Source organism: Coregonus lavaretus (genome assembly GCF_964263955.1).
Source record: "Coregonus lavaretus genome assembly, chromosome: 8".
Lineage (NCBI taxonomy): Eukaryota > Metazoa > Chordata > Actinopteri > Salmoniformes > Salmonidae > Coregonus > Coregonus lavaretus.
Window position 1 is genome coordinate 13,394,390 of NC_139995.1, and position 26,105 is coordinate 13,420,494.

The 26,105-nt window shown below is 44.2% G+C and overlaps 1 protein-coding gene across 1 annotated transcript in view; it reads right to left on the minus strand.

Moving 5' to 3' along the window:
* The window catches only part of foxj3 (forkhead box J3), an 81,568-nt gene that overhangs the window by 31,539 nt on the left and 23,924 nt on the right, over positions 1–26,105 (minus strand). Inside the window, exon 2 of the mRNA XM_084167480.1 lies at positions 21,827–22,287. Coding sequence (XP_084023606.1) covers positions 21,827–22,150 — 324 coding nt within the window. The 5' untranslated portion in view covers positions 22,151–22,287. The remainder of the gene's footprint in view (positions 1–21,826; positions 22,288–26,105) is intronic.

The window sequence follows — 26,105 nt, forward strand, 5'->3', positions numbered from 1 at the left end:
AGCTCACTCCCTTTCGATAACCACTCGGCATGAAAGGGGAAAAAAAGTGTCATGCTCTGATCCAGTGGAAACGTCATAAAATAGGCCTACCTGATTACTTCTTATCCCTTGTGCAAATAGTGTTAGGAGCTCACTGGTGCAGGAAACTGAGGTCCCAGAATATTTTATGCAATGTTACAAGTTTGCTAGCACAAACTTCAGGACAGACAAAGTTAATAGTTGATACAATGTTTCAAGTTCCTTGCAGACAGGCCATGGGTAGCCAATATCAGGATTTCTACCTGCGGGCTGCAATGTTTTTATTTGTTGGCTTTATGTAGGTTATTTTTACATATTGGCAATGGCAATAGAAGTTACAAATCTTAACCACATGACATTGATTTTGAGATATGAAGACCGTTCTAAATTAAATGAAACTGTTCCACGAAAATGTGTATATGAAAATCATAACTGGCACGCAGATCAGTAGAAATGGTACGATAACTTGGCACTCCAAATGGAAAAGTTTGCCGACCGCTGGTGTAACCTATTACCGGCAACTTCTGGAGCTTAACGGCTGCGAAGGGCAGTTGGAGGAGGAGTCAGGAAAATATGTTCTGTTTAGGCTATATTGATCTCTGGCTCATTTTTAAATCACAGCGCTTAAAGCATCAGACAAGCTCAGTAGCCTATACAGTGGGGGAAAAAGTATTTAGTCAGCCACCAATTGTGCAAGTTCTCCCACTTAAAAAGATGAGAGGCGCCTGTAATTTTCATCATAGGTACACGTCAACTATGACAGACAAAATGAGAAAAGAAAAATCCTGAAAATCACATTGTAGGATTTTTTAATGAATTTATTTGCAAATTATGGTGGAAAATAAGTATTTGGTCAATAACAAAAGTTTCTCAATACTTTGTTATATACCCTTTGTTGGCAATGACACAGGTCAAACGTTTTCTGTAAGTCTTCACAAGGTTTTCACACACTGTTGCTGGTATTTTGGCCCATTCCTCCATGCAGATCTCCTCTAGAGCAGTGATGTTTTGGGGCTGTCGCTGGGCAATACGGACTTTCAACTCCCTCCAAAGATTTTCTATGGGGTTGAGATCTGGAGACTGGCTAGGCCACTCCAGGACCTTGAAATGCTTCTTACGAAGCCACTCCTTCGTTGCCCGGGCGGTGTGTTTGGGATCATTGTCATGCTGAAAGACCCAGCCACGTTTCATCTTCAATGCCCTTGCTGATGGAAGGAGGTTTTCACTCAAAATCTCATGATACATGGCCCCATTCATTCTTTCCTTTACACGGATCAGTCGTCCTGGTCCCTTTGCAGAAAAACAGCCCCAAAGCATGATGTTTCCACCCCCATGCTTCACAGTAGGTATGGTGTTCTTTGGATGCAACTCAGCATTCTTTGTCCTCCAAACACGACGAGTTGAGTTTTTACCAAAAAGTTCTATTTTGGTTTCATCTGACCATATGACATTCTCCCAATCCTCTTCTGGATCATCCAAATGCACTCTAGCAAACTTCAGACGGGCCTGGACATGTACTGGCTTAAGCAGGGGGACACGTCTGTCACTGCAGGATTTGAGTCCCTGGCGGCGTAGTGTGTTACTGATGGTAGGCTTTGTTACTTTGGTCCCAGCTCTCTGCAGGTCATTCACTAGGTCCCCCCGTGTGGTTCTGGGATTTTTGCTCACCGTTCTTGTGATCATTTTGACCCCACGGGGTGAGATCTTGCGTGGAGCCCCATATCGAGGGAGATTATCAGTGGTCTTGTATGTCTTCTATTTCCTAATAATTGCTCCCACAGTTGATTTCTTCAAACCAAGCTGCTTACCTATTGCAGATTCAGTCTTCCCAGCCTGGTGCAGGTCTACAATTTGGTTTCTGGTGTCCTTTGACAGCTCTTTGGTCTTGGCCGTAGTGGAGTTTGGAGTGTGACTGTTTGAGGTTGTGGACAGGTGTCTTTTATCCTGATAACAAGTTCAAACAGGTGCCATTAATACAGGTAACGAGTGGAGGACAGAGGAGCCTCTTAAAGAATAAGTTACAGGTCTGTGAGAGACAGAAATCTTGCTTGTTTGTAGGTGACCAAATACTTATTTTCCACCATAATTTGCAAATAAATTCATTAAAAATCCTACAATGTGATTTTCTGGATTTTTTTTCCTCAATTTGTCTGTCATAGTTGACGTGTACCTATGATGAAAATGACAGGCCTCTCTCATCTTTTTAAGTGGGAGAACTTGCACAATTGGTGGCTGACTAAATACTTTTTCCCCCCACTGTATATAGTTGATTTTATTAAAACATAGGGTGTCTATATGGAAAAATCCACGTTTAAAATGACGACCAATCGATTGGGCGGAAGAACAGATGACTCTTGGTCGACCAAGGGTTTTGTTGTTGTTGGGAACAGCCCTAAACCCCATTACACCATGCAAGTTGAACACCAGCCCATGTGAAGTAAAGACAAAATGGGAACAGTCGAAATAGAAAAACATGTCGATCAAGGAACGCAACGTTTCTGCTGAAGATCCCATCTAGCCTACCTGTGTGTAACATGAGGTAGGCCTAATCTAAAACAGAACATGCTCTACTTCTGCAAAGTGAGATTACACCATAGGGAAATGGTATTTTCAAATGGTTAAATTTAACCCATAACTCACATGTACATTTAAATTTATGAAAGCGATATATGCGTGCACACGGATATTAAAAAGATAAATAAATGCATGCGCATAGCCGGCAAAGAAATCAGTGGTCAAACTAACCACAGAGTGATAACTCCTGTTTCTACTGTACAATAATCTCTTTGCTTAATCAGATAAAGCTTTTAAAACGCACTGACTATTTAGAAAGGTTTCTCCTTAGCATTTGGTTCTCAAGAGCTTCAGATACAGTACAATAAAAAGCAACCCACGCAAGCAGTTTTAACCCCAGTTGATGCTGTGCTGACTACACCCACTGGATAACCATGGTGAGAGTTGCCTGCTAAGGTCATTTGATTCCATACATATCTGAAATACACTTCTGTATAGGCTATTGTACATCTTCCGTACATATGCATAGGGACAGGTTAGGTAATAGGCAGATGGCAGAGACAGGCAGGTTCCTGTCCATCATATGGGGTCGTTAAGCCTCGCTTGCCAGGCTTAGAGAGGCACTAGCATATATTAACTACACTTTAGTGCAGGGGTGAGCAAAATACAGCCCACGGTCTGGAGCCAGTCCGTCAGCCGATTAAATGTGGACCTAGGTATAAACTTTGAAATAACTGCACCTTTTATTGCCTGTAAAACAGATTGTGACAAAAAAAATAATAATACCTTTTTGCTGCCTTCTAGACAAAATGATTGCCCACCCCTGCTTGAGTGCGTGGCTCGCTGTGAAGAGGAGACATGACTGGGAATGGAAATAGGTGTGGGAGACATGGAGCCCCTCCCAGGCAGTTATGCAGGGGACAACAAGATGCAGAGGGAAGAAGACGACAGTCACAGGCTGAGCCGCCTCACGCCAGTCAGTCACTGTCTATCCAAAATGCACTGACAGATACTCTGCTATTCGAAACAGTATTTCCCATATTCTGGCTTTTCAGTTAGGCATAGAGAGTGTGATCCTAAAGATATCCATCTTCATCTGAAGAGTAACTTTGTGAAAGTAATCCAAGGATACTTCAACCCACATATACAGTTTAGGCACAGACAAACTCCTATTCTCTGGAGTGGCACAGAAGTTTATGAATGCTGCACCAAGGATGTTCCCTTGTCAGCAGAGTAGGAGGGGGTTGGAGACCAAAAGCACCACAATGGAAGTGTTCTGAGCTCAACCTCGCTCACACCCACATCTTTACCTGCTTTGTTGGGTAACCTTGAGCTCAGTCTGCGAAAAAAAATGTCTAAACCCTTCTGCATTATTTTCTGGATGCATTCAGGGTTACAGCCCTGACTCTTCAGTGCAACATTTTAGATTTTTCAACACTTCCAATTCAAAATTGGGAGCCAAGTTGGCTGCTGTGAATTTATTTGAAAGGCTGTGGAAAAATTCACTTAAATGTAACACTGAATGACAGGTCAACACAATGACAAAAGATCTGAGCCACTCGTCTGAACCCTTTTAATCATAGTCCTTCAGAGAGCTCTCCCCTGCCTGGTGCTGAGAGCACACACAGTCAAAGGGCTTTCCACAGTCTCCAGAGCAGAGCAGCTCCACTCATAAATAGGGCCTTATAAAATCTGTTTTATTTTTGGCCTGATTCTGTTGAGTTTTTCCCAAATTCCGTTCGTTTTTTTTCAAAATCACACATTTTTTAAAGAAAAACAAAATTGGATGTTAAGTCCACAACAATGCTTAAACCACATCAGGAGATCACTTTTGAAGAATTTGATTTTGGGGTGTAGTTACCCTTTAATGCATGTGCACACCAGCAAGAGATTGTTGTTTGGTTAGCGATGTTTCTGTAGCGCTCATGTGATTGCAGAGTTCGCTAAACAAATGGTCACTGGAGTGATGCAAATAATCATGGCATCATCCTGCCAGGTAGGCATAGGCTACTTTGTAGTTAACATTTCATTGAGAAGGTTTTTGGGAAAGCCTTTGTCTCTACCAGAAGGTTATCATTTGCATCATCACTAATGGCTACACAAAATGCACACAAACAAAACAAACAGGGGCATTCCTGTGCCGTTTCAGAAAGTTGCAGGGAAATTACGAATAACTGATGCATTTTGTTCATGTCTTATGATTAACTTGGGCAAATGAATGCATTTTCTAATAAGTTCAGTACATTTGAATACAGTTTAATTAGTTTTAATGTCTGGATTCCGTCCGCAACACGAACAACACAGGAGCCTAGCTACAGTACTTAACTACAGCAGCCTACAGACAAGCTTAAATCATTTCCCTTAAACTAATGGGGATGGCTCTATTAAGAACATTATCTTCTCTGTCAATCTCTGGCCTTTGACAGTGTTCTCAATGTTACAGACAACCAGGGTTACGGAGACATGATGGACATGGACAGTCAGGAGAACGGAGAGAGATGGAGCCACTGTTCAGTAAATCATGAATTGGTCAGTACAGCACAGCACAGGAGACTAAGAAGAATCTGGTCTAGAGGAATGGACTAAGGAACCAGGTGGTCCAGAAGTTGAAAAAAGTAGTGAACATATAGGCCTAGCCTACAATTTGCTTCATTGCCCGGGCTGTCTATTTGGCTTATTTTACCAGTCTGGTGATGTTCAAATTGAACTGAAGGTCTCACTGAATTAACTGTCCAGACAAAGGAAACATGTCTAAATACAAGATCTGTATCATTTAGATGAGGGCCAATTGCATTTCCACTCTGTCTGACTTGATTCCCGAACTGTGAAATTCCAAGAGGAAACAAAAGACAATTGACAGGTTTTCAAATAAGGGAAAACAATCCTCACACATTGCATACACCATTTGACATAACACGCAAAACTGTTCTGAATTTGCAATATTTGCCATTAGAGGGAAGCAGACAATAAGCCTGGCTGTACATTGGGTCTGTTCCTTTCTGACGGATGCAAGCTTGCACTTTTGCGCTTCTGTGCAATACATGGCTCTCCCCTCCCTCCCTGCGGAGGCAGCGCAAGGCCATGAGAGATTGGAGGCAAAGTGACGTCCTCCAGTTTATCCTCCCTGAAAGCCGTCGCATGCTCTCAGTTCCACATGAGAGATCTGATGAAAGCCGTTTGTCAGTACGCCACTTAATTATCTTCTTCGGTACCTAGTAGTGCCAACCGCCCACTTAAGAGTAGAACGAATGAAATACTACAAAGACGTATTGGGTATACATTCTGATTTATATGGCCTTGTACGTGTCTCTAGCTGTGTAAGCAGTAGATGGAAAATAGGCATATGTAAATGGTTACCTGTCTGGGAGATTTTTCTAACCAAAACTAAATGCATTTACACTTTTTGAGGTAGAGGGCATAATATTGAGGGGCAGATAATTACATGTAGGTTACATTTTGTCTTGACCTTGCTGCTTCTTTGACGATGATTTTGTAAAGATAATTAAAGGATGGGGAATAAATGTGGTCGTTTTATGTCATGAAGTCTGGCAGAGAAACAAAATACATTGACCTGTAATTTGCTTCCATGCCTACATTGAATTTACAGAGCTTATACTCCAAAATAAGAGCATACAACAAAATGTAGGCAACATGCATTCATTCCTTAGTTTACCATTCTAGGCAGTCACATTTGTTGACTTTTAAAAAGCCTGAGAATAGCAAAATGATGTCTCTGGGATGGAAAATAAGTCAATCACCCCATCACATCTAATGTAGCGAGAGGGTCAAACTGTAATAATAGGAGTGAAATAAGTCATTTGCATTTTGTATTCAATGTCATAGAGACGGAAATGACTTGCCAGCCATGATTGAGCACCACTAAAAGGCAGGAGGAAGTACGTTTTTGCGATTGGGACGATCTCATCAGAAACGTGGTGGAGTTCTCTGGAGGCATCATATATTCACTATGCGTGGTGAATGCAAACTGACTGCCTCTGGGAGTTTGCTTGTTTAATGAATTGCAAGAAAATAATATTTTCAGTGGAAATATGGGTCCATCATTTCATATTCAGTTTTGTTCTCCCATCGCTCTTAATAGAGAACACGCAGGGAAAAGACAAGGATACATGAAGGGTTCACAAATAGACAAGGGGTCTTCAGGTCCTCTGTAGCTCAGCTGGTAGAGCACGGCGCTTGTAACGCCAGGGTAGTGGGTTCGATCCCCGGGACCACCCATACACAAAAAAATGTATGCACGCATGACTGTAAGTCGCTTTGGATAAAAGCGTCTGCTAAATGGCATATTATTATTATTATTATTTACCTCCATCCAAAGCTGGGGCGTCAAACTCATTCCATGGAGGGCCTAGTGTAGGTCTGGGCGGAATACCATATTTGACTACACACACACACACACACACCGGTATTGATCCACGGACCGGTTTTGGATTTTACTTTACCTTCTATAATGGTATTTCAATGTTTGGTTTGTTAAATGTGATACGCCACTCGGCCTTGTGTAACGTCTGTTTTTATAGTTTACTATGCTCCTTGATTGTGTCGTCTCTCTCACCAAGCCCCGCCCCCTGTCACTCAAGGAGCGCAGTTGTTGCTCGACAACTTCACTCAACTTCAGTCTGCATGATCAATGTAGCAGATGCAACAATATGAAAACGATGCTGCTTTCCACTTTGCGTCTTAATATAAATCTACGGCGTTCTATGATTACACTATTAGTTTGTGCATCTTACTGTCTGCAAAAAGCTAGTTCGTGTTTTCTTAGGAACTTGTGGCGAAAATAAATTGTGTTAGCCACTAATGCTAATCGCTAGTTAGCTGGCTAGCTAGGTAACTAATAAAAGTACTGAGTCAGAGCCAACGTAGCTCGCTAATACAGCCTGATACCTGTGCTGGTGTAGGCCTAAAATCAGCATGTTGTTTCTACAACATCTTCTAAATCAGAGGAATAGGTGAAGCATGAATATGTTAGCTACATGAAGTAAGAGAACACATTTCATGTAGCCAAAGATTATAGGTTCCCCTGGGAAACACTGGCCAACACTTTGGTTCCTACCCTGACAATAACGCCTCCTGGCTTTTTCAATAGTTGTCATGTCAAACACTGTATACAAAGTGCACAATATTATATTCTAACTATATCATTAGAATAATCATTCTATTTCCATGATTGCAACAGTTCACCCAAGTGAAAATTGCAATTGCAACATTTGGTTAAAAAGAAGGCCTTGATTGATTGCCTGTATCATACAGCCCTGGCATTGTAGAAAAGTGCAAGAAATGCAGAAAATTATTTAGGGTTGAAGTTTGATTGAACAATATAAAACAAATCAGAATGGAGAAAGACCCATTGAAATCACTAAGAATGTATGCGTTGCCACCAATGATGTGTATAAACCCTGGATGACTGACAGGGGGCGCTGTATTGAAGCCACCACACAGCCATCTTGGTACTCCTCAAATTGTAAAATAGATTTTGGAAGCTATAGAAATGCATTTATTGAGGTCTACATTCGTTTTTGACACGTTTAGTCTACTACAGACACCTTAATGCATACTTTAATTATATTATGTGCACTAAACCAAAATATCTTCCCTAGTCTTTTTTTAAATATATGTAATTTTGTCCTTGAAACATTTAATTGAAATACTGTAGAATTCCATTGGATGACTGCTCCTACTAGGGAGTGCCAATATGACCGACCGGTGGCTTCAAAGCCTCTCAATGGCCAATACATTTTCATTTACATTTTAGTCATTTAGCAGACGCTCTTATCCAGAGCGACTTACAGTTATAGTGAGTGCATTCCTTTTTTCTTTTTCAATACATAGCATCCGCCACCCTAGGGTGATGCACTACTCATAAAGCAAATTTAGAACTTGTATTATATAAAAAGAAGTTACCGTCAAAAATGTGAAACAAATATTGATATTTTGGCCATATAAAAATCGCCCAGCCCTAGCCTTCTGTCCACTGGTTTATGTTTTTTCCTTTTAATTAAGACCTAGATAAGCAGATGAGGGGAGTTCCTTACTAATTAGTGACCTTAATTCATCAATCATGTACAAGAGAGTAGCGAAAACCTGCAGACACACTGCCCTCCGTGAAATGAGTTTGATACATGTGATCTAAAGCCTCTGGATATCCAAACAATCCCCCAGTAGGACAGAGAGAAAGTATCCTACCTCAGAGTAACCTAGACAGAATCAAACTTAAAAGAAAACAAACAAGTTCATATGGGTCAGCCAAGCACGTCATGCCTTTGCATCACAGGCAGACAGAGCATGACTCAATCCCGTATCTGAGGTAGATCTCCCGTGGTAACCTGTCCTAAGGGTGCACTATTCATTCTTACAGGAATGTATAGAGGAACAGAGAAGAGCCTTTAGACTTTGAAGTGCTGCCTTAGCTTCCAACTTCAGACCAAACCAGAACTTTCCCCGAATCCTATTTGACTTGCTACTGATTTAAAAGCCACAGACCTCCTAAACAGTCCATTAGCCAAGTTAATGTAGAGCTGACAGACTCGCTGACCCATAAATAATACATGGCAGTGGTCAAGAGAGGCCAGACACCTTGGAGCACCCGTTCATCCCTCTACACGACCACATTAATGGGCTAATTCAGAGGCAATTAACTGGTGGGGAAGAGGGCTGTCGCCTCGCGGCTATCAGAGTTAGAGGCTGCAGGGCTCAAAGCTGGGGCTAACAATTGCTCTGAGCATTTACACACCATCACTAACACCGAGACCATTTACATATTGTTGTATTAGGACAGAACTAACTCAACGCATCTACCTACCGTAGCCTGCATAGAGCCTGAGCAAAACCACAAGGTAACAAACACTTGTTAAAACACCTTTGTTTACGTTCTTCCTGGTCACTGCTAAGATTCCAGAGTACAACCCTGTCTGGACACTTGCGACTAGTAAGCATAGTCAAACTGAGCTGCTGTGAGCCACATTGGTTTTCTACTGCAGCCTTTCTGTTTATACAGCCCCTGCCTCATAGCACATTTACTTTAATCAATTTCTTTGATGTTTGTTAATGGGACTTTCATTCGATAAATTAACTGCAGAAAACTTGCATTGAAAACGGTGACATTGACAAATGAGCAATTACAACCAGCAATATTCATGTGTCATATCCGTGGCTGCTGTGACCTGCGATTAGCCACACTGATGCTGGATGGGAGAGTTGTGGTTGTCAATAGGAGTGGAGGGAAGGTTGAGTAACCCATTCTGACATGTCATCCATCACTGGCTCCGCTCTGCTGCCACAGCTGTGTCACTGTCCCCCTTTCCGTAGAGCGCCGACCCCAATGAGGACACGAAGGCATGGAGATCAAGTTTCACTCATAGACCGTCCCGACGTGAGCAAGGCTTACAGAAAGAGGCATACAAAAGCTCTCCGATTTGGGGCAATGATGACATTATAATCAATATGTAGCCATGTTACGCTCTGCACATGGAGATATCTTGGCGTTCACACCACATTCATTTCATTGCAGAAAGCGGAGATCGCAAGCGGCAGTGTGAGGTTATTAGCTCTGGGACAATGACCAAAGGGTTGATCAGGGTTAAGTAATTACCATGGAGGCTAAAGGACGGATTAAACGAAGATTAAATGAAATGACATCAGCCAGGCATGTTCTCACCATAATTACTATCCATACTGATTATATCAACATGCCAATCATTAGGGCTTGTTACCTCTGCTTTTAATTCCTATCAGATGATGGTGATCTGCAGTGTGGATGTATAAGCTAGGTAGCGCAGATCCCTGTAGGTGTAACTGTATATGCTCAGTGAAGAGCTTACCTCAGCCAGCCTCCAGAACTCCAGACCTCTGGCCTGATCACCAGTCAGTCTCATGTTCCCCTCGACCTTCCCACAGGTTCTGCTAATTAGTCATGGCTGGAGCTTTTTTCCCCCCACTCTCTCTTTCCTCTTTTCTTTCAAAAAGGAAACACTGAGCACGAGAGAACAGCTGACAAATTAGCAGCGAGCTTCACAGGAGGCAAACTGATCTACAGGGAGAGCCGACTACCTCAATTATGGATATTATTAATGAAATCAAACAAAGACCTGGAGACAGAAGGGAAGAAATCCGTCACATACTTTATTAAAAACACGAGAAAATGGATTGCTTTGTTTGATCATTCACATTTTCTGGAGCATTTATGAAAATAGTTTTTATATAGCAGAAGCCAGCGTCAGCAGCAGTAGCTGGCCTAGCCCAGCTTAGGTGGATTTAACAGGGAAGATTCAGAGTTAAAGGCGGATTCCAAGGACTGGGCACTATTTATAGCATGTAGAATTCATCATGGCTCAGCTCCTACCCACTCTCTCTCTGCCCCTCTGTCTATCCATCTCCCCCCCCCCCTCCCTCTTTCCGGGCAAAATCACAGTACCTATGAGAGGCCATGCTTAGGCTCAGACTGCCCTAACACCGAAAGGCCATGAGTAGGAATTCAATTAAAACGTCTAGCTTTAAATTAAAACAAGACCGGCCAAGCGGAGGCTTTCATGATTGGGATTCACAGTCTTCTTATACTGGAGCCATGGTTAAGCTTTCACTGTATCTCATATTAGTGCCGTGTTTTACCTTTATTTAAAGCTTTTTCCATCAAACTTTCCCCTTTTCTTTTTATGTCAGATGGTTTAGCACCATCCTCAGACAACTGCTTTCATTTGATGTAATTCTCATTTATGTGCCTTTGGAAAGTATTCAGACCCCTTGACTTTCCCACATTGTTACGTTAAAACCTTATTCTAAAATGGATTAAATAAATACAAAATCCTCAGCAATCTACACACAATACCCCATAATGAAAAAGCGAAAACAGGTATAGAATTCTTTGCAAATGTATTAAAAATAAAACTGAAATACCTTATTTACATAAGTATTCAGACCCTTTGCTATGATACTCGAAACTGAGCTCAGGTGCATCCTGTTTCCATTGATCATCCTTGAGATGTTTATGCAACTTAAAAAACATTTTAATCAATTTTAGAATAAGGCTGCAACCTAACAAAATGTGGACAAGTCAAAGGGTTTCAATACTTTCCGAAGGCACTGTATAAGGCTTTAAATACAGGATTAAATGATGATGATGTCACATGATTGCGCAAACCACAGAGCCCTGCCCTTAGGCCTGTTAGACGTTCGCTACGATGACAGGTCATAGACCAGGAACACCATAAGAAAGGCCAAATGCACACACCACCGCAGAAGAAAATCACATCTACAATGCAATAAAAACATCAAAATTCAAATCTGATTGGGTACAAACGGATGACTGAAGGATTCTCATACACCCCATCTGTTTCCCTTCAGAAGAACCTGAGGATTAAGCTAAAGATTTTTCCAGTTTTAGGAGTTGTTTTTTAAAGTGCCTAAAATTCCTTGCAGTTCATAACTCTAACTATGAAGCTAGGGTGATTCCCCCCCACCCCTCCCCCTCCCCGAACAGTCTCCATTTCCAGCCACAGATCTGAGACAAAGCATGGGCACGGCCCATTGGAGGTGATGATCTCAGTCGCCACATAAGCGAACAGATCTGGAAAAGCCATAAAATACAGAACCACCTCCTTTCCTCAGTTATTAAATAGGCACATATAAATCTGAGCAAATCCAAATTCATCCCTGTACTGTGCTTCAATGTCTCACTGCATCAGTCCAAACCCTACCCCCAGCTACTGAGCAGCTGTAGAAAACATCCTGCTTCCCCACTGCTTTAGTGTCGTTGTAGCCCTCAGTGGCTGAGCAACATGCCCCCCATAACACAGACCGAGACGCACTGCTTTTCAGAAAGGCCAGGAGCAGTGACTCAGTAAGTACGCACCCCGTCCAGAGCTCAACAGTGGATCACTGTCCAGCACTATCGGTGGAGAGAATGAATCTAAACAGCACAGCAGCAGTACTACTACTGGTGTCTCAGAGTCAGGCTGCAAGTCAGGTATTGACTTTATTTAACAGATTTCATTATCACAGTCGAGGGAGCTTCAAATCAATTCGCGACTAATGACGGATGCTAAAATGTGCAAAATGTGTTGCTCAGCACAGAAAGGGTAGAAAGAGGATAACGTTTAGGCTAAAATATGCTCGTATGAAATGGAACCTATAGATAGACTGAACTGTGAAGTCATGGTCACGGGCAGGGAAGAGATACTGTTACAAATAAAAACGGAGCCAAAATCGGTACATATAGGCCACGAGAGACAGCTCTCCACAGCTCCAGAGCCCCGAGCCCTTTCATGTTCCTCAATGTAGTCCACTCTTCACTCAGCAGGGTGTGGGGACAGCAGCTCCTGCCAAATGGATGCGAGGTATGCCAGCCAGCATGTCCTCCCCGCCCACTCCAAGGGGCAGAGCGTGAGCAGTGGGGAGGCGGTGGGTGGTGGTGGGGGGAGGAAAGGTGAGGCTGGTGGGCGGGCAGCCAGGCAGGAGCTTCCTGACACGGGAACCCGCCACACAGCAGGATCAAACCGGCTGCCGAATGAATCACTACTACTCCCACCACCAACACAGTCGGCACCGGGCCTCCACACAGCCACTTCTGCTGCATCTACAATTAACAACAATCTGGGGAGAGACTGAGTCGCTAAAAATAATACCTAAAAAATATATATATATAAAAAAACAGGGCTCTCACGGTCAGTGCTTTTGATACAGCATGATAAAAACGGTGTTCTAAAATGGTCGTATTTTTTGGGACCAGGGAAAATAAGCGTTAGTTACTTTAAAGATGTATCTCAGCTGCTGAATTATTCAATATCTGCAAAGCGTTTAAAATTTAAATGCTTGCTTAACAGCGTAATGATGATACAGGCTGGAGAAGCAGATGGAGGTATCAGAGTCTAGCGCTGAAGCAATTTTACACTTTCACATTCCACGCCCTGAAACCCAAGCTTGAGGTGGGAGATAGCAGGGGCAGAGAGAAGCACAAACACGCTTACCTGACTGATCACATTTAAAATAGGCAACAGGAGCTGCCTGGGATTTCTGTGCTGCAGTCAGTCACTACGTTAGTGAGCAGCAACATTATCTCCAAAGTAAACAACGTCCCGGAGGAACGGCAGCTCCCCAAATCACTCCTTAAAAAATAGAAACTGCTCCAGGCTGCTATTATTAAGCCTGCGCCATCCAATAGGAAGGGCAACCTTTGATCCCTTTAGGGTGCTGTGCATTTGCATTTTATAATGAGATCAAAGAGGCTAGGTCTGTCCAGGGCCCATGCAGAAGGCAGCACCATACCCAATCTCTAGTCTGCAGACTGGCCGATTTATAGCCTCCTAGACACTGGAGACGTTTCTCCATCAACGATACAGTAGCTGTGAGGACATGTGGAGATGCAGTAGGGGAGATGGTGTTTGTTGGGCAATCAGCATGCATTCTTTCCCAGCTTGCCTTCACGCAGGTGTGGAAAACAGGGGAAATCACACCAGTAGCAACAACCTCCTCCTCAACAGTTAAAGTTCAAGAGCAAACATTTCAAGCACTTTTAAAACTGGTTGAGAATTGCTCCACATTTTCTTTGGCATCCTTCACCTGCGAGAAATGCAGCAGGGAATGATCTGCAGGGAAAGAGTTTCTGTCTGCATTGGACGACATTAGGTGAGGGGAGCAATATCTGAGATGGAGGTGGGTGGCTACACAGTCAGCTGCTATTGGATTGGGGGTGGGGGTGGTTGCATGTACATGCGTGTGTGGGTGTGTTCTATCCGAGAGCACCAACACAATCTGGTTTCCCAGAGTTGGAGCGGAGCAAAGAGGAGTTTCGGTGGAGTCATCTGTGGGTGCGCACATCTGCCAAGGCCCGGCCGGCCACATGTTTTCAGAGGGCCTAATCAGATTAGACGGCCGGTTCGAAGCGGGATTATGAACCTGTTTTGTACACAGAGATTTCAAATATCAGCGGATAACAAGAGCTTTTGCATAGATTGGGTGCCTGGTAGTGTCTATACATTTAAACACTGAGGCTTATACTGAACGTGTCGCACAACGAAGGATCCCACACTAAAGCATTTCAGCGGTAGCCTATAGGCTGTGTGGTCTGAGGAGAGAACAAGTCACTACAGGGCCGAGGTAAGAGACCCAAGCAGATCAGGTAGAACTTGATCGCTTTAAATTCATTAGCGGTCGCTCAGGCAGGAGCCAGCCAGTGTGAAACTCATAACCTTAGAAACTGACACGCGGCCAAGACGTCTTGATAGCATTAAAAGTCTCATCAGCATCGAGAGCTTTGGACAGGCGAAGCAGCCACATCCTAACCTGGAAGAGACCAGATCACTCTTATTTGCCTTTTAAATCAGGAGAAAGTCATTAGGGCCAGCGCCACATGTCCTCCATTGCAATGACACGGACTGGAATGGATTAGTTTGAGCAGCAAGATTGAATTGGGCTAGAGTGAACAGAGGACACAAGACTGAGAGGGGTCGGTTTTAGAATCCAAGAAGCACTAAAAATGTACATATATTATTCTATCATGAAACATGCTCGGTGACATTGGTACAAATATGCTATTGGATGAAAGGGGTAAAATAACTATAGAAAGGACGATATATCCTTAAGCAAGTATCCATGTAAGAGGCCTACTGGGCCAACAACATATAAGACATGACACGCCAGTGTGTTTCTCCATGTACTAGCTATTCCCCAAATATTGTTCTCTTCAGCTTATTGAGCGTGCCCTACAGCACAGGCCCATATAACGAGATCCCATTTTTAAACTCTTCTGCATCGCTTAAGAGTGCAAAACTGTATCTAAAGTGCTTTAGAGAGCTGGAGAGGGCGTAAGAAAGCCTCTGTTTAATTGCCTGCTCGTGGTCGCTGTGTGCTTATTCCCTCCTTCAAACGGCGCACTCATTTTTTGACCTTGATGAATTATCTGTTCCTATTGACAGCACTTATTGATATTTCTTAAAAGCGTGGGCTAATGGAGTTCTATTGAGATGATTAAATGAGTTGCCGGCGCCTGGATTAGCCCGGTCTCATCTCGGCGGCACAGCCTGCATTATCATACAGAGCAGACGCGCGCGTGCTCTGGGTCCTAAACTCCTGCAGCCCAGCCAACATCTTCAGGTGAAAAGTGGAGTGATGACTGCATCCGACCTACATTCACCCCACCCAGACATGCTCACAACAACCCCTCACACACACACACTAAAGGAAGCAGACACACGCTCTCCACCTCATTTTCGAATGTTGCTATTTGCACAGCCAAACAACGGAAGCGATGGATTCGACTTCCTTACGTACTGCAGCGCGCTGGTTGCAAACTTGCTAGAGTAACAAAATATTTAAAGGAGTCAAATTTATAGAGTATAAAAGTCAAGTAAAAGTGTAATTTTATATGCATTTAATTTAAGTTCACTAACGTCAGCTAGACCTACTAGTAGTTATGTTGTGATAATTAGGTTAGTGGTGTAAGAGTTAAGGGCTATCCACAAAGCCAATAACTATAATGATAAACTATAACCTACATAACTAGAAAACATTGGTGAGCATCCACAAGAAAGTTCATCGTTCTAAAGTCCTGCACCTGTAAACTGATCAACACATCCAACTGCACGTTGTCTATTAATAAGGTGGTAACAAGACCATTCATGACGTCGCTAACGCAGATACTGGTTCAGACCGTTCAGTGCTTTCAGGGTGTGTTCATTGTCATAGTGACATCTGCAAATAAAACTTCAATGCACATGTAGGCCTAAGGAAAAATATATAGTAACTTGTATTTAAATGTAGCAATTCAACAACAAACGCCATTTAGCCTGCTCTTCTTTTACAGCATGTCATAGCCTCATTGTTCAAGTAGTTTGCAAATGATTTCCATTTTTCTAATGTTGTCAATTCCTCTGGGTCTTCTTTTTCACTGTGCTCATCTAGGCTATGTAACAGTATTATCATAACTGGCCAAAAGTCATCACACCAATGCACGCTCTCCTCTACTTTCCCCGATATGCATTTTTCTATGCTGTAGGCCTGCTTTACATTCAGCAACTAGTAAAAGCAAGCCTGTTTCTTTCCCCGAATAGGCTATTAGGCTTAGCATAAAAAATTGAGTATAAGAAGTGTCCTATAGCTTTCCTGGGATTTTACGAAAAGAGGAATGGCCTATTTCGGAGAGACTTGCATAGCCTACAGCCGGTTACGCACGGGAACAGCTGGAAAAGAGCGGCTCGTGATGTGTAGCAGAGGTAAGAGGCTAAATATTAGCTAGATATTAGGCCATTCACTAGCTAAATATTAGGGCTATAGGCTAAATATTTACCCGTCAAAGTGCAAGGGAAAAAAAGTTAATATGATGAAATGGCAATTCTGAAGTGAGCTCCTCCAGGCTATGCTTCGTGGTCCCCGGGAACGCAAAGCTCAAATCAAATGTTATTTTCACATGCGCCGAATACATCCTTACTGTGAAATGCTTCATTACAAGCCCTTAACCAACAATGCAGTTAAGAAAATATAGCTAAGAAAACATTTACCAAACAAAACCAAAGTAAAAAATAAAATGACAAAACAGAGGCTATATACAGGGGGCACCGGCACAGTGTCAATGTGCAGGGGTACAGGTCAGTCAAGGCAATTTGTACATGTAGGTAGGGGCAAAGCGACCCTGCATAGACTAAGTGTCACACGGTGTCAATGCAAATAGTCCAGGTGGCCATTTGATTAATTGTTAAGCAGTCTTATGGCTTGGGGATAGAAGCTGTTAAGGAGCCTTTTGGACCTAGACTTGCCGCTCTGGTACCGATTGCTGTGCGGTAGCAGAGAGAACAGTCTATGAATTGGGTGACTGGAGTCTGACAATTTTTTGGCCTTCCTCTGACACTGCCTAGTATATAGGTCCTGGATGGCAGTAAGCTTGGCCCCAGTGACGTACTGGGCCGTACGCACTACCCTCTGTAGTGCCTTACGGTCGAATGCCGAGCAGTTGCCATACCAGGTGGTGATGCAACCGGTCAGGATGCTCTCGATAGTGCAGCTGTAGAACTTTGAGGATCTGGGGACCCATGCCAAATCTTTTCAGTCTCCTGAGGGGAAAAAACATTGTCGTGCCCTCTTCACGACTTTTTTGGTGTGTTTGGACCATGATAGTTTGTTGGTGATGTGGACCCCAAAGAACTTGAAACTCTTGACCCGCTCCACTACAGCCCCGTCGATGTGATTAGGCATATGCCTATGTTTTTAGACAAGACAATGATTATATCTGGGCTACAACACAGTGCAACAAGGAATTTGTTATTGTTATCATATGGGCGGCAGGTAGCTTAGTGGTTAAGAGCGTTGTGCCAGTAACCGAAAGGTCGCTGGTTCTAATCCCCGAGCCGACTAGGTGAAAAATCTGTCGATGTGCCCTTGAGCAAGGCACTTAACCCTAATTGCTCCTGTAAGTCGCTCTGGATAAGAGCGTCTGCTAAATGACCAATTATTTAATTATTTATTTATCAAGTGAATACACAATTATTGTCCATAGGTTGTAAACTGCAGTGATGTAGGCTAATTTGAATAACCACTCAAAAGGTCCTGTTTCGTTTCATGCCGAAGTGACTGCATAGGCCAACAGCCTAGGCTTGATTATGCAACCATTTGGATCAGTTTGGGTCTATTCTTGACAGTTTAGAACAACAAGAAAGGTACCTTAGCAGGCCACTCGTACGGTGTATGTTGTCGGTGTTAAGATAGGCCTACTATAGGAAAATATGGGCTTCTCCTTTCCAACTCCGCGGACGTTCTTAATGCTGTAGCCTATTTTACATTCAGCAAACAAGAGCAAGCGCGCATTTCTCTTTCAATTGTAGTGTGGCTTTTCCTGGGACTCCAGGAATAGCCGTGGCAGCGGAGAGGCCAGGTGCGTAATTGTGCAACAGAACAAAACAGATGTAACCTATAGCCTAAGTATAAACGTATGCATGTTAGACCATCATTCATAAGCTCAATGTTAGGCTTAATACTGCAGTGAATATATCCAGTCAATTTACACAGCGAAATAAAACATTTATTAGATAATGAAATATTAGGTAGCTACACTATGTGCCTCCTGAGGCTGCGCTGAGTGCGCTTCCCTCTCCGTCCAGGGATAAGCAGCTGGAAAAGCTACCATATGTTACAGTTTTTTAGGGACAAGAAATGTATCCTACCTAGGCTAAAACACAATGTAATGAAGAACGAGTACAAAACTCTAGTCTAGGCAGGAAACTGCAGTGAATAGCCTATGCAATTTGAATAACCCCTCAAATGCCTGGCGTTTTGAATGCATCCCGGTATTCATTTTCAGATAACTGCACTCTAGCCTGCCTGATTGGGCAACCATTTGGATCAGTTATGGGGTTTCTCAGCAATTTATTCTACAAGGGTCAGTAATATGTTGTATTTTGTCAGGCAGTTTCGCCTAAAAGAAACCTGCTAATGCAGGGATTTCTAGTGGCATGCATATGAATTATGATAATGCGTGAGCATGGAGGAAGTTGTATTCATAGTTTCTGCATTTTAAAAGCGATCGAAAATGAGGTGGATAGGTGTATACATATCATAGTAGGTAAAAACATTTGACATGAACATATGACTACTGCTGCATATTGCATTCCAGGACTATCAGCGGGCTAATTTAATTAAAATGCTGCTGCTCCTGTGATCCATCATCTAAAAGACAACATTGTCTTTGAAAAAGTAAATCAATGAACAGACAGCAAAACATGCGTAGTGTTACCACATTTTTCACATCACAGCCTGAATATTGTCAGCCTAAATACAAATCATCACCATACAGTACAGATGTTAACATATGTTCAAACTGTGTAGGCTAACAATTTGTTTGTTTTTGTACATAGTCTTTGTAATGTATTGTTCGTTTTTTTGCACCAGACCACAGGAAGACTAGCTGTCGCCATTGGCGTCAGCTAATGGGGATCCCAATAAAATCTCAATCTAAGATATTGCTATCAACTGAGCTGATATGAAGCCAAATCAACCCATTTAATGTTGAATCCTTTCTTATCTCTCCCCCCATAGACACACACAGACAGGAAATGGGCTGCATACATCATGTCTGACTGCCATAAACCAGTGCCTCAGATCCTACTCCGTATAAATGTCTACTGATTGGAAAACTCATTCTAATATCAATTTCCATCTGGGCTCTTTAAAAGGGCAATCAGCATAGCTTCATCTGTGCATATCATGTGCTCCTTGAGATGATGACACAGCACTGTCTCTCTCCTACACAATGGCCTTCTCCTATCAAGGCATCTGCAATGAATAATACCAGCCATGAATGGGTTATTTAGTCTGTGTTTGCTCAGATAGGGCCATCGCTCAGAATATTCATCCAGGATTTTACACTTCACAGTTCTCAGGGCTGCTCCTATTTTTTGTATTTTTTATTCAAAGATGTAAAGCTTGCTTTGAGCTTTAGGGAAATTACAGTGTGGTGATTATTATGAATGACAGAGCTTTATGTCCAACTCAATGTCTACAAAAGTAACTCGATAGCATTCCAAACCATCCACTGTGTGAGGTCTTTTTCCTACGCTTCGACTACTTTCTCCCCTCTCTCTCCAGATGAAATCTTGCGACGGCTGGCCGCCCAACAACCTGCCTGCTTGACCCTATCCCCTCCTCTCTTCTCCAGACCATTTCCGGAGACCTTCTCCCTTACCTCACCCCGCTCATCAAATCATCCTTGACCGCTGGCGATGTCCCTTCTGTTTTCAAGAGAGCGAGAGTTGCACCCCTCCTCAAAAAACCTACACTCGATCCCTCCGATGTCAACAACTACAGACCAGTATCCCTTCTTTCTTTTCTCTCCAAAACTCTTGAGCGTGCCGTCTCTAGCCAACTCTCTTGCTATCTCTCTCAGAATGACCTTCTTGATCCAAACCAGTCAGGTTTCAAGACTGGTCATTCAACTGAGACTGCTCTTCTCTGTGTCACGGAGGCTCTGCGCACTGCTAAAGCTAACTCTCTCTCCTCTGCTCTTGTCCTTCTAGACCTATCTGCTGCATTTGATACTGTGAACCATCAGATCCTCCTCTCCACCCTCTCAGAGTTGGGCATCTCCGGCACTGCTCACTCTTGGATTGCGTCCTACCTGACAAATCGCTCCTACCAGGTGGCGTGGCGAGAATCTGTCTACGCACCACGTGCTCTCACCACTGGTGTCCCCCAGGGCTCAGTTCTAGGCCCTCTCCTAATCTCTCTATACACCAAGTCAATTGGCTCTGTCATATCCTCACATGGTCTCTCCTATCATTGCTACGCAGACGACACACAATTTTCTCCTTTCCCCCCCTTCTGATAACCAGGTGGCGAATCGCATCTCTGCATGTCTGGCAGACATATCAGTGTGGATGTCGGATCACCACCTCAAGCTGAACCTCAGCAAAACGGAGCTGCTCTTCCTCCCAGGGAAGGACTGCCCGCTCCATGATCTCGCCATCACGGTTGACAACTGCATTGTGTCCTCCTCCCAGAGTGCAAAGAACCTTGGCGTGACCCTGGACAACACCCTGTCGTTCTCCGCTAACATCAAAGCGGTGACCCGATCCTGCAGGTTCATGCTCTACAACATTCGCAGAGTACGACCCTACCTTACACAGAAAGCAGCACAGGTCCTAATTCAGGCACTTGTCATCTCCCGTCTGGATTACTGCAACTCCCTGCCTGTGCCATTAAACCCCTACAACTTATCCAGAACGCTGCAGCCCGTCTGGTGTTCAACCTTCCCAAGTTCTCTCATGTCACCCCGCTCCTCCGCACACTCCACTGGCTTCCAGTTGAGGCTCGCATCTACTACAAGACCATGGTGCTTGCCTACGGAGCTGTGAGGGGAACGGCACCTCCTTACCTTCAGGCTCTGATCCTACACCCAAACGAGGGCACTACGTTCATCCACCTCTGGCATGCTAGCCCCCCTACCTCTATGGAAGCACAGTTCCCGCTCAGCCCAGTCAAAGCTATTCGCTGCTCTGGCACCCCAATGGTGGAATAAGCTCCCCCACGACACCAGGACAGCGGAGTCACTGACCACCTTCCGGAGACACTTGAAACCCTACCTCTTTAAGAAATACCTGGAATAGTATAAAAGTAATCCTTCTACCCCCCACCCCCCCTCCCCCATAAAAAAAAAAACGTGGTTGTCCCACTGTCTATCATAAGTTGAATGCACCAATTTGTAAGTAGCTCTGGATAAGAGCGTCTGCTAAATGACGTAAATGTAAACGTCATCAGCTCAGAATTGACATCCATTCTACTGTCCTCTTATAGTACGTACCTTCCAGCCGCTGCCTGCCTCCCTGTAGTAGGGGAAGTTGTCACAGATCCACTGGTAGATCTCGCTCAGGGTCATCTTCTTCTTAGGCGAGCTGTTGATGGCGAAGGTGATGAGGCTAGCGTAGCTGTAGGGCGGCTTGCCGTCTTTGTGCTGCTGGACCTCCTCCTGGTCCAGCGTGGTGTTGGGGTCCAGCATGGCGCTCTTCTTGCCCATGCCCTGTCCCCCGTGGCCCCCCTGGGCATCTGCCTTCTGGATTGCCGCCCGCATGGTCAGCTGAGGCAGCCAATCCATGGAGGTCAGACTACTCTCCAGCTCCGACGTCATAGCGACGGCAGGCTGGACTGGGGGGAATCTGGTGGTAGAGGGGGGGGTTGACGGGTGGAGAGCAGGCCAGGTGAAGTGAGTGGCAGCTGAGGGCAGGGCTGACCCAGCTCAGCTGTCTAGCAGTCTCTGAGTGCGGCCTGGAAGAAGATAAGGCAGGGTTTAGTCCAACTACACACATTTTGAAATGACACTTTAACAAGGTTGATGAGCATAATTAATTACACAAATGTCTGGCAGCTAGCTACACACTATCAAATTAGTACCATATTTCCTGTAGTGACATGGTGCACTTCTGACTGGTTTTAGGTACTTTCAAAACATATGGATGCTTCCCATTTTACTGGATACTGGATAAACAGGCAGGTTTGATAGACTCAGTCTGGCCTTAAATCCACATATTGGTGGTCAACGCTGTGCAACTTTTGTTACAGAGATGGTTCACAACACCAGGCAAGGCTGTCTAACAAACACTCCATAACACCTGATCCCAGGCCAGCCCAGATATCCAACCACCACCCCTGCAAGTTAGCCCATTCACTCTCCCTGCTGCATATAGAGCTGACTCAGTTAATGCTAGAGAGGGAATTGTTTTCACAACTGCCAGCCAAATGGGGGAATGGCTCAGGAGGAATTCTGACTCGAGGGAAGTAAACCCTCCTCCCCCAGGCGGAGCCTCTGCCGTAAACAACCAGCCCTGTGTCATTGTGCCAACCATCCTAGCCTATGCTCGGCCCTCTGTATCTGCCTTGATTCTTTGCCCACAAACAGTCCCTCTCTCACTAGGCTCGATGCCCTCTCTGGCTTAAAATAGCAGCAGAAGAGAGGGGCCTAAAGTCACAGGCATACAGTGGGGAAAAAAGTATTTAGTCAGCCACCAATTGTGCAAGTTCTACCACTTAAAAATATGAGAGGCCTGTAATTTTCATCATAGGTACACGTCAACTATGACAGACAAAATGAGGAAAAAAAATCCAGGAAATCACATGTAGGATTTTTTATGAATTTATTTGCAAATTATGGTGGAAAATAAGTATTTGGTCAATAACAAAAGTTTCTCAATACTTTGTTATATACCCTTTGTTGGCAATGACACAGGTCAAACGTTTTCTGTAAGGTTTTCACACACTGTTGCTGGTATTTTGGCCCATTCCTCCATGCAGATCTCCTCTAGAGCAGTGATGTTTTGGGGCTGTCGCTGGGCAACACAGACTTCCAACTCCCTCCAAAGATTTTCTATGGGGTTGAGATCTGGAGACTGGCTAGGCCACTCCAGGACCTTGAAATGCTTCTTACGAAGCCACTCCTTCGTTGCCCGGGCTGTGTGTTTGGGATCATTGTCATGCTGAAAGACCCAGCCACGTTTCATCTTCAATGCCCTTGCTGATGGCAAGAGGTTTTCACTCAAAATCTCACGATACATGGCCCCATTCATTCTTTCCTTTACACGGATCAGTCGTCCTGGTCCCTTTGCAGAAAAACAGCCCCAAAGCATGATGTTTCCACCCCCATGCTTCACAGTAGGTATGGTGTTCTTTGGCTGCAACTCTGCATTCTTTGTCCTCCAAACACGACGAGGTGAGATTTTACCAAAAAGTTCTATTTTGGTTTCATCTGACATTCTCCCAATCCTCTTCTGGATCATCCAAATGCACTCTAGCAAACTTCAGACGGGCCTGGACATGTACTGGCTTAAGCAGGGGGACACGTCTGGCACTGCAGGATTTGAGTCACTGGCGGCGTAGTGTGTTACTGATGGTAGGCTTTGTTACTTTGGTCCCAGCTCTCTGCAGGTCATTCACTAGGTCCCTCCGTGTGGTTCTGGGATTTTTGCTCACCGTTCTTGTGATCATTTTGACCCCACGGGGTGAGATCTTGCGTGGAGCCCCAGATCGAGGGAGATTATCAGTGGTCTTGTATGTCTTCCATTTCCTAATAATTGCTCCCACAGTTGATTTCTTCAAACCAAGCTGCTTACCTATTGCAGATTCAGTCTTCCCAGCCTGGTGCAGGTCTACAATTTTGTTTCTGGTGTCCTTTGACAGCTCTTTGGTCTTGGCCATAGTGGAGTTTGGAGTGTGACTGAGGTTGTGGACAGGTGTCTTTTATACTGATAACAAGTTCAAACAGGTGCCATTAATACAGGTAACGAGTGGAGGACAGAGGAGCCTCTTAAAGAAGAAGTTACAGGTCTGTGAGAGCCAGAAATCTTGCTTGTTTGTAGGTGACCAAATACTTATTTTCCACCATAATTTGCAAATAAATTCATAAAAAATCCTACAATGTGATTTTCTGGAAAAAAAATTCTCAATTTGTCTGTCATAGTTGACGTGTACCTATGATGAAAATTACAGGCCTCTCTCATCTTTTTAAGTGGGAGAACTTGCACAATTGGTGGCTGACTAAATACTTTTTCCCCCCACTGTAGATAGGTGAAGGCAGGCAGCCATGCAAAACAAGCCCCCTGTGTAAGAGTGACACTGCACTATGGTGGAGAGAAAGCCCCGCAGGAGAAAGAGAGGAATCTCCACTGTGTGTGTGTGTGTGGCTCACACGCCCGGCCTGCTGTAATAAATACCTCCCAGGCCTCTGAGGGTTTGAGGAGCAGCAGGAATGCCCTTCACAGAGACTAGGCTATACTCTGCACCAAGTCACTGATTGGAGCCTCAGCCTAGTGGTAACTAAGACCCTGATCTGTGAAAGGAGATGCAGTAGCAGCACTTATGCAAGCTCACTGCTGCTTTACCTGACACAACCAAATGCCACAGTGGCTCTGGAGCTAATTGAAATAAAAAGGTGAGTCACGACCTGCTAATGAGTCATTTTCCACTTTAAAAAGATAGCAGAGCGGCAAGGTCGGCGCCCAACCCGCTCCTAGATCAAATTAATACACCATTCTCATTATCTTTATGTACCATTGAAAATACGAATCCCTAATTGTTCTACTACAAATTGCATTTGAACACAAGCCACAATACCCAGATTTTTTTTCTTCTTTTGAAATACAACTAGCAGACTATCCCCTGCACGGACTGACTGACTGTCTGTCGCTGCTCCTAACCTGTGGCTCAGTGGCAGTGATCCGCTGCATCCTTACAATAGGATGATGAAGCAGGATTAGGATGCAGCCAGACCCCGTTGGCTTGCCATGAGGCCAGCAAGCTGACAGACAGCAGGTTGATGACAGTGGCTCCACCCGCAACACTGAGACGAATGCCATTTGACCGCATGCTAATGATCCAGATGCTTCATAATCGTCTAAAAATTGGTGAACCCTGGCTGTGGCAGGAATGATGAAGAGCGGCAGCAGCCCCTCTGCCTTCATCAGGCCAAGGCTCTGTGACAGGCAGCCAATGGCAGGACCATCCGGTGGTCAGAGTGTTCAGGCCCCTAAACTTAGGAGCCCCAGGGAGGAGATTACCACGCCACACACGTGGAAAAGCTTTGATCCGGCTGAGTCTGTCACTTTCATAAACCAGGGTTTTTCCTCAACTTTAATTTGTTTTGAGTGTGGTGCTCTGGGGGCACATTTTAGAACTGAGAAGAATAAACACCTCAAATACCTTAATCCAACAAGTTCCCTACCTTTTTATTACACATCGAGCACCGACAGTGATTCAGTCATGTCTCACTGTGAATAAGCCCGATATGGCTCAAACAGTGCAGCCATTATGTAGTGCCAAACCCTTTTGTCAGTAGGCGTCATCCTCTGTGAGGCAACAGGGTGACTAATGATGGAACCTGCTGTCCTCGTCATAACATCACAGCAGACGACATCATGGTGTTGAGAGGATGTAGCTGAAGGAATTGGGTTTGAAACTCACCCCTCCCCCTTTCCACTGTTTGCTGCATAGGCTTACACTTGGCAAGCAATAGTTTCAGTACCTGCTTATAGTTCCATATAGGCTACATTTCCAAGTACCTTAAGCTACCTCGTTTTCTTTACCCTGCTATAGAA